Source organism: Euprymna scolopes, chromosome 20, assembly GCF_053919585.1.
Source record: "Euprymna scolopes isolate OS-2025 chromosome 20, ASM5391958v1, whole genome shotgun sequence".
In the NCBI taxonomy this organism is placed as follows: domain Eukaryota; kingdom Metazoa; phylum Mollusca; class Cephalopoda; order Sepiida; family Sepiolidae; genus Euprymna; species Euprymna scolopes.
In genome coordinates this window covers 66,331,378-66,346,483 of record NC_136501.1, presented here as the reverse complement: position 1 = coordinate 66,346,483, position 15,106 = coordinate 66,331,378, and the positions used below count along the sequence as shown (strand labels likewise).

General features: G+C 32.0%; 1 protein-coding gene across 1 annotated transcript in view; it reads right to left on the bottom strand.

The window, feature by feature from the left end:
* Positions 1-7,428: 7,428 nt before the first annotated feature.
* LOC145241462 (thioredoxin domain-containing protein 11-like) overlaps positions 7,429-15,106 on the bottom strand; it is a 104,255-nt gene continuing 96,577 nt past the window's right edge. Inside the window, exon 14 of the mRNA XM_080104442.1 lies at positions 7,429-7,933. Within this exon, the coding sequence (XP_079960568.1) occupies positions 7,453-7,933 (481 nt within the window). The 3' untranslated portion in view covers positions 7,429-7,452. The remainder of the gene's footprint in view (positions 7,934-15,106) is intronic.

Genomic DNA, 15,106 nt, shown 5'->3' with positions numbered 1-15,106 from the left:
TAACAGTTATTTATAGTATTGATGGCCTTAATACTTGAAAAATGTTTCATTTCTTTGTATTGGTATTTTATTTTTAATAGTAATAGTTTTTGTTATTACAATAAAAATATTTATCTTCCCACCTATTGCTTAATTTGTTAAAAAATACTTATAAACTTATTAACAAAAATACTGCAAAATATCACCTTCTTCAGTGCTTTGTATAGAAGCTTTTAATTAAAATCTCTCCAATTCTTTTCTTAGAAATAAGTTTTTGTGGCTGTTCATTATTAGTTATGCAATAATGTTTAAATTTTAAGTATTCCGTATTAAAATAATAAAAAATGTTTATACTTATAGAAAGTTAGCAATTCATTTAGAAAAACGTGTGAGGTTCAAGAGTGGAAATAATGTTTTTTTTTAGGTTCCCCCGTTTACTTAAGTAATGCTGAATACAGATCACACTTATAATCAAAAGTTTCAGTTATATGCATACACAACCTGATATATGGCCAAGGAACATTAAACACTTTTTCAGGTATGGAAGGCTACAAATAACCTATAATCTGTTTTTCCCCTCAGTCTAATAATTATTTAACCAGGGTAATTAACGCCATCGATAAGCATGTCAGATTCTTATAAATAAATACTTAAGCTTTTTTGTTTTTTTTTTCTTTTGTAAGCTTTCGTTGCTGGTTTTAATTAGTTTAAAAAATAAAAAATAAAAATAAAAAAAAAAAGGTTTTTTAAAGATCTTCTGAGCTGAAACTTGATTGCTCTAACAACCGAGCCAAATGTATGAATGCTATAAGAAAATAGTTTTAGTTGTTGATCCCCTTTTAACATGTTTTTTTGTTTGTTTTTTACAATATGATAATATTAAAACATTGACAATAAAAATGAAATATTTTTAATTTAGCTTTTTTGTTTGTATCATTTTTCGTCAATTTCACACACACAAAAAAAAAAAAAAAAAAAAAAAAAAAAAAAAACAATCTTACATCTTATGAAAACATACAGTAAAAAAACTTAAAACATTGATGAACCAGAATTTTAGGAGCCAGAAGGAATTGGGCCGGTGGAGGGAGAAGATATTAAATTAAGGAAAGGAGGGGCAGGGGCAACAAAAGTTAGATTTCATGGAGATTCTTTGCAATCTCATAAAAAGAAATGTTTTTTTTTTTTTAAATCAGCCAATTTTTGGTGTGAATATTCATAAATACTTAGCATCTCCAGCTAGTTAACTTGTTTTCATTTTAAATTCTACTTTATTTGAAGAGTCACTTACCTCTGTATTAAACAGTCACATAAACCATTTTGCCGTTTAAGTGTTTAGTGAACATAATTTTTGGTAAAAATCAAAATTTAAAAGTTAAAAAATTATTTTAAAATTATTCAAATATTATACACAAATAGTTTTCTATTTTTAAAAATAGTTGTAAATATCAAATTTAATTGAGAAAAGAAGATGGCCGATGTATAAATAAATTTAAAAAAAAAAAAAAATAGTTAGATATCAGAGTTTTTACCAATTTTTATTTTTTGGCGGTAACATTTTTGTAAGAGATAAGATCATATAAAATAAATGTATCAACTGATCCCAAATCTTTTTCATTGGCGTCTACACAGAATTGTAGAGAAGGATATTGTCCTTTACTCTGGATTTTCATTTACACTTGATCCCAACCTTATAATGCATAAAGGCATTAAGTACCATTTTTTTAGTCTTTGGTATAACTTATCCAAGGATTGAATTCCAATCTCCCTGCCTATTAGCAAACATTAACCATTATGCCAAATGACATATTGTTAGCAAGTTGTAATAAGTTGAAGCTAATCAAAAACACAGAAAAGCATTTTATCATTTATTTAAAAAAAAAAAAAAAAAAAAAAAGGGGGGGGGGCTTGGAGTTATCTCCATTCTTGATTTATAAAAGCCACCTTTTTCTCTGGTTGACTTATTTTGTTTGCTTTTCACATAAGTAGTCAAAAGACATGATATTGCTGAAGCATGTCCAGCTAGATAAGAGATATACTTACATATTTGTATGCATAAAATTCATTCTTCAAATAATTAACTAATCATAAATTTACAAACCCAGCTGCTAGCCATAAGTGGTCTAAATGGGGGCTATGTAGATACCTTAATTTAGTTTAATGCAAAGTGGGTAAAAATAAAAGAGGTGGAAGCCCTTTGTAAAACTTCAAATACCTCCAATTTTTGTAAAACTTTTACAATAAGCATTAGACATCAATAAAAATTCTACAAATTTCAGTTTCTTTGAAACTGTTCCCAGGATATGGAAAAATTTCAATATTTCACATTTGCACCGATGTTGATCCGATGATCCATTAAACAAAATTATCTGAATTTCAATTTAAGATTTCATAAATTTTAAATATTTTCTAGAATCAAAACCATAGATTTTAATCAAAATTAAAATAAGGATTCTAGACATAAGGTTTAGTATCGCTATAACTTAATTTTAATCTTCATATGGGAAACAGAAATGGTGCAAAATTTTACTAATCAGATAACTTTATCTGTTCTAAGATGAGTATTTGGAAATTTCTGTTTCTCAAAAATGTTATTGATTTGACCTCGATTTCAGCATTCATTTTCTATCAGTGAAAAATGAAATTCCTTTTCAAGAAGCCTTATGTATGATGACCATAAGGTCCATAAAAGCTTTAGAAACAAATTAGTAGAGCTATTAAGCATTATCCAGGAGCATAGATAACCAAGTAGAAGCGTTTAAAAATCTTTAGACTTATTTCCAGCAAATGGTTTAATATTGAATGAAGAAAACAATGAAAAAAAAAAAAGGTTAACAGCTGCCCTAGTTTCAATCTTGTTTTTAAAAAAACTACCAGTAGGAAAGAACAATTTTTTTTTTTAATCTCTTTCGACTAATTTGATCCATAGTGGTGCCAAGGGAATGAATATTATAGTATTTTTTATACCCTGAACCTAATAATATATAGTCTGTAAATAAATCTTCCGTAGTTTCTGACTTTTTATGAAGACACATAGAATTACAACTTTCCTCTATATAATCAGTGGAGCATTTCTTACTATATCTAACAGGATCAAAAATGAGTAATGGAAAATAAAATGCAATAAATGGTAGCAGAGGCAAGAAAACTTTCTACCTACCTGGATAAGTTTTGTTTTAACTTATTTTAAGGTTTTATTTTTAAAACACAAATAGAATTTACTTTGTTCTGTTAAGCAAAAAAAAAAAATCCACCCTACCTCATAAGCCATGCACACAGAGCTTTATAATTGCTCAAAAATTGAAAAATAAACAAAAATTATGATAAAAATATACAATCTAGTTGAACATTATATTTACACACAATTGGTAACATTTATTGGATGTGTTTCTGTTTCATTTTCAATTTCTGAGCAATTATCATGGCTGCACATACAGAGATTATGAGCAACCATTTTTATTTGTTCTAACAGAACAAAATCGACACTAGTTTTGTTTGGAACTGAATAATCCTTGAAAAAAGTTCAGTTATATAAACGTATTCAAATAGATAGCAAAGGAAAGATAAGTTGCTCTTCTAAGATTTATTTGTTGCATTTTTTTTTTTTACCCATTTTTGGTTCTGCTATATTACAATAAATGCCCATAAGTGCAACATATTTTTTAAAATATTTTTTATACAATTTCTCATTTACCACTGAACTAGTGGAAAGAACTTATAAATGAAATTAAAACAAAATATCAGGGAAGGTATGAGAAAGGATGTTGGGGTAGGAAATGATGGAGTTGAAATAAAGAGGGTCGGGTTTTGTCTCATTAAATTTGGGGTGCATTGAAGCTTTTCATTTTTATACACATACGCACACAGATATATACATAAATAATTTGGTAAATAAATTTTGTACAATTAAGTAGCCTCATCCCATTATAAGCATACCTGTTCCTTTATATTAATATACACTTGGTTTTAATTACCTTAATGAGTTGCTTCCCTTTAATTTTTTTTTCATTTTCTAATCATCTAGATTTTGTAAAAGATTATCCTCAGGTATTTGATGTTAGATTATATTTTATTAATGGTTTTGTCGCTAATACCACCCACAACTATCAGTGAGACACTGTCATTTTTGTTTTCATGAGAAACCTTTTAAATGAGACTCCATCTAACAGGCCCCACAACTCCAGAAGTCCCTACTGCTATTGGAATAAAATAATCCTGTCCTCAAAGAGAAAATTTAGTGTGGAGCAAGTGAGCTGGGTTTAATTGCAGACCTAATAAAATTATTACTATTATGTGCTTTCGATCAGTTTAACTGCTTTAAATATTCCCTTTTCTGGTAATATCCCATTGGCACATCGGTTTTGATTAAATCACCAAAGTTAAGCAATGTTGAGACTGGTCAGTACAAGATGGGTAACTATTTGGGAATATCAGGCACTATGTACGAGAGAATGATAACACCTCCCTTGCAACAAATTGTCAAAATAGTAGGTGAAGTTGGCAAAAAAGTCAAACTACTGCTGGCTGCGAAATAGCAGGAAAAAGTGATCACAAATTCTGTACTGCACAAGATGGTCTTCTTAAAGTAAAGTGGAGAACCCCCCCCCCATACTCTTCCACCAAGTATGATACTATGGGGGTATCTCCACTTTACTAAGAAGACCATGAAATAGTATGCAAACTGGATTTCTTAGAGGAGACATGAATGAATTAATTTCTAGAACTGCAGGCCATCTAAGGCTCAAATGTAGAGAACACTAAGCTCTTTAAAGCTGTGGGTATAAAAGAGATTCAAATATCATTCCCAAAATTATTGTCACAGTTGGGTTTGCATCAGTCAACTGAACCTCTCTCCATAGAACTAGAACTTTGTGGAGAGATCATGCTTAAAGAGTTACAGAGATTACTTTTGCTTTCTTTACACCAAAGACTTTGTTCACAGCTGAAGCACACCACAATTCTCATTAGATCACTGAAGTTATGTGCTGGCATTATATATAAGAGAGTGACAACATCTTTTACAGAGAAAGTCATTAAAATTATCCTGTCTGAGCAGTCTACAGATATGACTAGGGATCACTTGTTAATATAATATTCTATTCACCAAGTACGCATGCTGCACCAGGAGGAGGATTCAGTCAGACAATTCTGTTTGTATAAGAATCAGAAATAAACACCAGGTTAATGAGCATTTCCACAACAGAAATTTACTTTCACTGCCTTCAAAGAATTTGGTCGGCATAACAGTAATTATTATACGAGCAGCATGGATGGAGGAGTTTCATTTGGTGTTGGGTGTTCTATGTCATATCAACCATTTTGTTGGTTAGGTCATGATGAAGTATAAGAATTATTGTAAAGGTTTCATAGTATACCATCAATTGAACACAAGTTTCTATTTTATCTGTAAGCAAATGGAAACTGCAAGTTGAAACAACAGTTTAGATCCATAGGAATTTGAACTCAGGTCGATCATACACCCAACAGTAAAGGGGATGTAGATCTAACTTTTAGAATTTTAACCTTTCCTGTGCTAAAGTGCCCCTTGTTGACAGATCTGCACCAGATGAACATAGTTTGGCTTCCAGCTGGCTTGGATTCAGGCGATACTTTTTTCAAGAAAATCTTCAACTTCAGCCCACTGCCATATTGTATCATGGCAAGCAATGGATAGCCCATATAAGGGTGCCTATGTGACCAGGAGTCTATAGTGAAAGACGTTGTAAAAAATGCACACACATTTCTCTTGATCAGATTGTTTTTTTTATTTACTTTTTATTCATTCGAAAACAAGATATACTACCAGTGAAGTGGTGTTAGGAGACAGATTTATAAGGAGGCAATTTGGGTTGGGTTAGATAACAAGATGTTTATTTACATTACATTTAAATTTCTGCATGTTGGTACTGTTGCGAAAACAGCAAAGAAATTCTAAATGTAAGTCGTTTGAGGAAAGAAGCTTTAAGAATACAAAATTTTATGGCAGTCAACAACTTCTATAGTGAAGGGATTTAAGTTATGAAAAGGTGTGCTCAGTGTGCTGAAAACAGCACTCTGAGCCAGTGTCCTTGTGTCAGACTGTGCAAAAGGTTGATTGTGTACTTGTACCATGAGGCAGTATGAAAGAAAGCAATCAAATATCATGACATGAGCGATTCAGCAACAGTCAGGACAGGAAGCAAGGTACACGCACAAAAGTCCTCAAAAAGGTTTTTCTTTCACGTCAACGAGGTCAGATGTATACGCTACACCTGAACACAAGGGATAAACCCAACTAGATTAACCTTAAAAGGATGCGAAGGATAAAATGAAGTTATGAGAGCAGAGTCGAATAATAGAAATTTTATCAAATGATTGTTTATCCCTAATATAAGTATGGTCAACTGGCCAAAGTGTAAATACCGACATTAACAACCAAAGGGAAGCAACTCTTTATAACAAATGTAACCAAAAGGAACAAACAATATTATTAAGTCGAATTTTAATTTGAAGAGAAACAATATCACCAATTTGTGGGCAACAATTTTAGTTTGTTAAGCCGAACAAAAATCTTGCATATATTATGTCAGAATTTCTGACATGACAGTACAAACGGGAAATAGGAGGAAAGTAATAGATTTTAATTCTAGCACAAACACCTTGATTCTTAACAGGATATTCTCAGCGTTTGTGTTTTATATGAGAGGGGAGCAATGGTTCATTGCTTATAACAACACAGCACATGCCAATCATCAGTTTGTAACTTTGATAGTTTTCTTTTGCTCCCTCTATTCTCTTCCAGGTTGCATAAGAAGTTTTTTTTTCACTGTTACAAAACAAAGTTCCCACACACAGAGCCCTAATCACCAGCAAATTTCCCATAAGCCCAACATAATCATATCCACCACCACTAACAACAAGAATGCCTCCAACATCTGTCCAACAGCCTTCGTCCCTATGGCATTTAATTCATCTTGCATTTCAACCTGCTTTTAAAAACAACGGCTAACATCCTCATCTGGCACTATTGTTTTTAGATCTTGGTATTTTTGATGGTCTAAATAATATTGATGAAACCCAACCATCCCAAATCATCTAGAGTAGCCAACATTTTTTTAGAGAGATCGCAGGAGATGGGACTGACCAAGATATTAAATAAAATAAAAAAAATAAATAAAAAAAAAGCAAAAATTACATAAAAATGAAAAAAGTAATACTAAAAACAAACAATTAAAAATAGAATAATTTTTTGAAAAAAAATCCTATGATCATTCCACAACTTGTTTAAACATCCTCGTCAGTTAAACCACTCTATATTTCAATGATAACAAGAAGATTGAAGTCATAAAATAGAAAACAATAGCAAGGATGTTAGTCCAGCCAAATAAGTCATGTAAAATAGACATTTCAACAACAATTTCAAAAATTCAATTTTGAATGCCTTGAAGTGTGTTGGGGGAATTTTCTTTCAGGTTTCTTTTTTTCGAACACAATTCCTTAATTAGTTGGAATTGATTGTAACAAAATGTTGTTGCGTTTCATGAAATTTATTAATTCAACTTTGTCAAGCGATTCTCGCGTCCGTTGCAACAGTAGCACCAACTTGTGGCAAATCTGTTTCTGGCGCTGTTTCTTGCGCACTTGCTGACCCCAGTGACTGCGCAATGCATGCAAAGAGTTTTTCCCTTGCACAGGTGTTGTCTTGGGAATGTCTCTACTCGAAGCATTGAGCAAGTTAGAACGGAAGACAAATCCCTCAAGACGAGAAAGACGTAGCTTGAGACGTTTTAACTGTTTGTCAAGGATGGAAATGCGATTGACAGCATTCTGTAGGTTAGTAGTGATGCAAGGTGTCGTACAGCGGTGGGCCGTGTTGGTTCTGAGTCTCACCGAATGGGTAGCATGGTGAAGAACAAAACGAATCAGGTTGGGGAGACTTTTTGGAAGCTCTTCAGAAAATACAACACTATCTTGTTTCCTGAAAGAGAAAAAAAAATATGAAAGTTTCATCGTGGAAGTAAATTAAAAGAGGGAGGGCAGAGGGAGAGAGAGGTAGAGAACGAAAAGAGAGGTAGAGAACGAAAAGAAAGAAGAAAGAGAAGAGAAGAGAAGAGAGAGAGAAGAAAGAGAAGAGAAGAGAGAGAGAAGAAAGGAGAAGAGAAGAGAGAGAGAAGAAAGGAGAAGAGAAGAGAGAGAGAAGAAAGGAGAAGAGAGAGAGAAGAAAAGAGAAGAGAAGAGAGAGAGAAGAAAGGAGAAGAGAGAGAGAAGAAAAGAGAAGAGAGAGAGAAGAAAAGAGAAGAGAGAGAGAAGAAAAGAGAAGAGAGAGAGAAGAAAAGAGAAGAGAGAGAGAAGAAAAGAGGAGAGAAGAAAAGAGAAGAGAAGAGAGAGAGAAGAAAAGAGAAGAGAAGAGAGAGAGAAGAAAAGAGAAGAGAAGAGAGAGAGAAGAAAAGAGAAGAGAAGAGAGAGAGAAGAAAAGAGAAGAGAGAGAGAAGAAAAGAGAAGAGAGAGAGAAGAAAAGAGAAGAGAAGAGAGAGAGAAGAAAAGAAGAGAGAGAGAAGAAAAGAAAAGAGAGAGAGAAAAGAAAAGAGAGAGAGAAAAGAAAAGAGAGAGAGAAAAGAAAAGAGAAGAGAAAAGAAAAGAGAAGAGAAAAGAAAAGAGAAGAGAAGAGAGAGAGATGAGGAGGAGGAGATAAAGAGGAGGAGGAGATAAAGAGGAGGAGGAGCGAAAGAGAGAAAGAGAGAAGGAGAGAAAGAGAGAAGGAGAGAAAGAGAGAAGGAGAGAAAGAGAGAAGGAGAGAAAGAGAGAAGGAGAGAAAGAGAGAAGGAGAGAAAGAGAGAAGGAGAGAAAGAGAGAAGGAGAGAAGGAGAGAAGGAGAGAAGGAGAGAAAGAGAGAAGGAGAGAAAGAGAGAAGGAGAGAAAGAGAGAAGGAGAGAAAGAGAGAAGGAGAGAAAGAGAGAAAGAGAGAAGGAGAGAAGGAGAGAAAGAGAGAAAGAGAGAAGGAGAGAAGGAGAGAAAGAGAGAAAGAGAGAAAGAGAGAAAGAGAGAAGGAGAGAAGGAGAGAAAGAGAGAAGGAGAGAAAGAGAGAAGGAGAGAAAGAGAGAAGGAGAGAAAGAGAGAAGGAGAGAAAGAGAGAAGGAGAGAAAGAGAAGGAGAGAAAGAGAAGGAGAAAAAAAGGAGAGAAAGAGAAGGAGAGAAAGAGAAGGAGAGAAAGAGAAGGAGAGAAAGAGAAGGAGAGAAAGAGAAGGAGAGAAAGAGGAGAGAAAGAGAAGGAGAGAAAGAGAAGGAGAGAAAGAGAAGGAGAGAAAGAGAAGGAGAAAAAGAGGAGAGAAAGAGAAGGAGAGAAAGAGAAGGAGAGAAAGAGAAGGAGAGAAAGAGAAGGAGAGAAAGAGAAGGAGAGAAAGAGGAGAGAAAGAGAAGGAGAGAAAGAGAAGGAGAGAAAGAGAAGGAGAGAAAGAGAGAGGTAGAGGAGAGATAGAGGTAAAAAAGGGTAGAGAGGTGGAAACAGAGGGGGAAAGAGAGGGTAAAGGGGGAAAGAGAGGGTAAAGGGGGAAAGAGAAAGAAAATAGATGGTGGTGTGTGCTATTGGCATGAAATTAAACAGACTATATCCTTTCGATAACTTTTGTCATTTAAATCAAATTAAATTTAAAAAAAAAAAAAAAAAAAAAAACATGATATAAACAAAACAATCAGAAGATAAATAAATATAAAATCACATTCGATTAATCCCAAACCACAAATCAATTAGTTTTTCATCCAATGAAAACGATGACTTTCTTACTTGAAAGCAAAAATACATTTAACTAATGCTGACAAGGAAAAAAAAAATGAAATATTTGGAACAAAAAATTAAATGCATCTTTTTTCTGAAATGAAATAAAATTTAATGGCAAAATTATTTGCACAAAGACCTTTAATTCTAAACATTTTCTTTTCAAGCACGAAACCTCGTTTCCCTTTTAAGTGCAGATCAAATAACAGTTCTGGGAGTTATCAACATGAAACGAAAAAAATCAAGCACAACTCAGAAAACATTCTCATTTTTAAGTTGTTGTTTTTTTTTTTAAGTTTTGTTTGCATTTAAAATAAGAAATTTAATCAATTTAGAGGGGGTTTTTTTTGTTTGTTTTTTTGTTTTTTTAATTTTATCAAATTAAATAATTTGGTTTGTTTGTTTTACGGCATATCAAACCGTTTGTGTTTATTTTTGATCCCAAGCTTTTGTAAACATGTTTATATTTCAAGTTGTTAATCTTTTCAAATATATAATAGGTTTTGTTTTGTATACAAATGATCCCTATATTAATTTGTTGTGGCTATCCCAAACCAATTTTCATTATATTTAGAAACTTAATTTAGGTACATTAATCTTTAGAAAACAATGTCAAATTTATTTTGGTAGCTCAATTAGCCAGCAATGACGGTTCAAAATTTCCTGGAATATTTGCTGTGTTGTGTTTGTAATCGAGGAAACAATATTTTTGTTTTAAATTATCTTTAGGTTTTATTTATGTATATTCGTTTTTTGTAAGAATAATGCAGAAATATAAGGAGAAAAACTGATACACAAAAAAAAAATATTTATAAAATGCCGATGTGAAAAAAAAAAAAAGGACAGAAAACTGCATTTACAATTGTTTTATTTGTTTTGGAATGGGTATGTCAAGACGGTAGAAATCTACGCATGCACAGAAGTTTTGAAACAGGAAACATGATTTCAAGCTGATCTGAGTTTTATATATATACTAGACTACCCGTGACCTGTTGAGTTAATATAAGTTATAGCTAGCTCTGGAATAATAACATTTGTGTGAAAGTATATTAAAATAAAAAATATAGATTTCTCTGAGTTGTTTCAACATTAAACCCAATTATACGCCCAGTACATAAGTGTGATTATCTTCACTCGATTTCACACACACACACACACACACACACACACACACACACACACATATAAACGAAAAATTAATTGATGAAGGTTTAGTTTTTTTGTTATAGGGTGCTGCAAACCAAATATTATGGTATCAATTTGATGCACAATTAGGAATTAATACAAATTAATCACCACAATACCACATTACTCTATAAATATGGCAGAAAGCACTTATAAGTCAACGGGCAACGGCTATAATTTTTGCCCGTTTTTAACAAGCTAAAACGTATATTGTTTGTACAATCTTCAAAGTATTAATAAATAATTGCAAATAATTTTAACACATTTAAACAGCCAATTACAGAATCTAATGCAATAAAAAACAAAAAAGACTTAAAAACAATTTAAATCATAAAAAACTAAAGCAAATACATAGAAAAGTAACTGCTATTGTGTTTGGTTACAGTTACAGTAAGAAATTCACTTTTAAAATTAAACAGGACTGAAATAGGATTAATTGGTTAAATAGTTTTCATTTCGTTTTTACTTAACCAATCGGTTAAATAGTTTCTTCAGTAGTTTTAACATCTTTAAACTGTCAATTACAGAAGATAAAAGACTTTAAAAGTTTAAATCTTAAACATATTTATTTTCGTTTAAAAATGATTCCAACTTGAAATGACAAATACAAATAAAATTTCTATAGTTTTAATCATGCACAACTAGGGTGAAGAAAATATTTGTTAAATATATGTAAATTGATCAAGTAGTTTTTTTTGTTTTGCTTGAAAACGATCCCAACTTGCAATGACAATACAATCAAAACGTTCGTTTCAAACAATTTGGGACGCTAAAGATGTACATTGTTTTTATTATTTTTGCTTTTATATTGTACTGTTTATCTTAGAATTTTTAAAGAAAGGTTTACTTCATAAGATCGCTAGCTATGGTATAGCTGGAAAAGTCTTCTCAATTATTAAATCATTTCTTTCTGATAGGTTCATAAGAGTAGTAGTTGAGGGGCAAAAATCAGAAGCTCACAGTATTAATGCCGGTGTCCCTCAGGGATCTATCCTGGGTCCAACTCTTTTCCTGATCTACATTAATGATCTTCCAAATCATATCCTTACATCATTTGTAGACATTTATGCTGACGACACTACCATTTATGGTACCACATCTAAGACAGTAAACGACCAAGTTCTCTCCAATTCTCTCTCCTCTGATCTTGAGCACATAGTACAATGGGGAAAGGAGTGGCTGGTTACTTTTAATGCATCTAAAACCAAGCTTCTCTCTTTACATCATCAACATTCTAATCCACATTTGTCATCAATTGAAATGAATGGCTCTCGTCTTCAGGAGGCCTCAAGTTTTGACAAGCTTCTGGGCTTGACCATTACTCCTGATCTTAAATGGAACACGTATATCAAATCTGTGGCCAAGGCCGCTGGAAAAATGGTGGGATCTTTCTATCGATCCGGTAGATATCTCACTGCTGATGCTATTCTCTATCTATATAAGAGCCAGGTACGTCCAAGGATGGAATACTGTTGCCACATCTGGGCAGGAGCTGCTAGAAAGGACTTGTCCTGCCTTGATAGAGTTCAAAATAGACTTCGTAGCCTCGTAGGAGATGTCCTTTTCTCCTCCTTGCAACCTCTATCTCACAGAAGAGATGTTGCGAGTTTGTCTCTGATGTATCGTTATTTTCATGGAAAGTGTTCAACTGAGCTTCAATCTATGGTCCCCCCTCGCCAAACTTTCACAAGAAACACTCGTCTAGCTGTAAACACTATCAATAATTTCCCCCACTCTTTGTCTGTGCCTAAACCTAAATGTAGATTCCATGAACAAAGCTTCTTTCTTAGAACTGCACGCCTGTGGAATTGTCTTCCGTTTTCCTGCTTTCCGGCTGACTACAATATGGTTGTCTTCAAGTCTAAAGTAAATAATTTCTTGATGAGCCGTTCCATATAAGTTATCAAATTTACCAAATTTTCATTACTAATGATTACTATATTGACCAATTTCTACTGTACACTCTTTAACCCTTATCCTTGAGTGGCCTCTGGGCCTTGATAATGTGGTGATGCCTTTGTAAAAAAAAAAAAAAAAAAAAAAAAAAAAAGTAATTTTTAAGGAAAAATTAAATTTGGAAAAAGAATTTGTAAAATGCCAATGTAAAAAAAAAAAGAAAAAAACATTTACAGTTTTGTTTTTATTTGCATATTTTAAATGCAAAAAAATAATTTAAAAAAAAATAACACACATTTAATGGCACAATCTAACCTTTGTCGTTGCAGGGATGCAAGTAAATGTGTTTTTTTATCTATTCTATTTTTGTAATACATCAAGATACAATTTACTTAGTATTTTAGTTTCAATATCCACCGGTAAATACTGCAAAAATTATTTGTGTATTTTAGTGAGAAAATAAAAGGGGATAAAACATTTAAGCAAAACAATTTTATTTCATTGTAACGCAAACCAAGTTTGTTTGTTTTTTAAATTATTTTCGGTTTTATTTATATTCGTTTTATGTTAGGGGTGCAGAAAAATAAAATGTAAAAATCTATTTAAAAATAAAATAAGAGAAGACGATCTATAAATTGCTTTTATGGCTTTGCTTTTATTTATTTACGCATGCGCAGAATTTTTTAAACCAACTTCTAAACTGGATGAACGGTCTCAACGCCCAAGGAAGACGATTTGAGTTTTATATTATAACAGAAATAGATTTCATCTGTTTCATTTTCACCAAATCCAAAATTGTCAAATAACATTTTAACATATTTAAAAAATATATTGTATACACATTCTTTCAAAATTCAACTTCTTGCTTATTTGTTTAGAGATGAAAATGTTATTTCAAAATTGCAAGGATTTTTCTATTAAAAAAAATTACAAAAACAAAAGATCATATTTGACATCAATTTTCCTTTTCAAATTTTTAAAAAATTTTGTTATAAAAAACTTTTTTCCCGAAAACCATTAAATCAAAATGTTTTTGGATAAACATTCATCTTTTCCTTCGTTTTCCGGCTTGAAGACACATGTACAATGTAACATAATGGCGTCATGGGTTCATCTCAGACTTTAAATATAACTCATAATATTAATTTAACCTCAAGGAAAATGGGCTTCTATTGCAATCACTGCTCATAAATTTGAAGAAAAAGCTTTTAAAGTGGAGACAAAAAGAAGATACAAGGTCGGATATAAGTATATTAATCAGATTTTCAATTTGTAGAAATATGCATATGAGAGGAAAAGCGAAATGAAATTAAGTTAGACATAAAACTAAACAAAAAATTGCTTTCTTTTTGATTTACTGGGGAAAAAAAGTGGGGCTGCTTATTATAAACCATTTGCTTTTCAAAAATGTGTAGTTTTAAAAACTAAATTTCTAGTACAATGTGCATTATTATATATATATATATATATATATATATATATATATATATATATATATATATATATGTTATTTATTTGTTTTTGTGATATGTTTTGAATGAATTCAATTATTTATACTAAAGCGCATTTTTACCTAAATGCGAGTTGGGAATAATTTTCCCTTTTACCAATTTGGTACCCCTAATTAGGGAGTGACATATATATTGTTTTAAAATATAATTATCCACTGATAATTTGTCATCTATGACTCAAAGTGGTTGAATCTAGCGAGATTCAAAATTGGGACCCCATGGTAAGAAGTCTAAACCTCTATCACTGGACCATCTCACGGGACTGCTTTTGGATATATCATGATTTATGTAGACGTTATTTGTTTTTACAACACGTTTTGAAGGAATTCAATTATTTATACGAAAGTGCATTTTTACCTAAATGCGAGTTGGGAATAATTTTCCCTTTTACCAATTTGGTACCCCCAATTAGGGAGTGACATATATATTGTTTTAAAATATTATATATATATATATATATATATATATATATATATATACATACACACTAGCCTGGCGTTGCCCGGGTGTTTGAAGGTATGCATTGAGCAAAAAAAAAATTTTTTTAAAAGTGGTAGTAACCAGGCAGACTCAAACCTGTAACACCAAGGAGGAAAAGAACATGAAAAAAAAAAAACGTGATGTCATTGTCGTTGCATCCATCACCAAACCGGAAATGGCAAAGGTTTAAATTAAGACTAGTCAATCAAAAGAAGGGAATGACTTTCGAAAATATCGGCGAAAAAAGCGACCCCTTCTTGTAGTAAAGTGCCCAGTTGAGGGTGAAGGAATTAATGCTTTGGGCCAA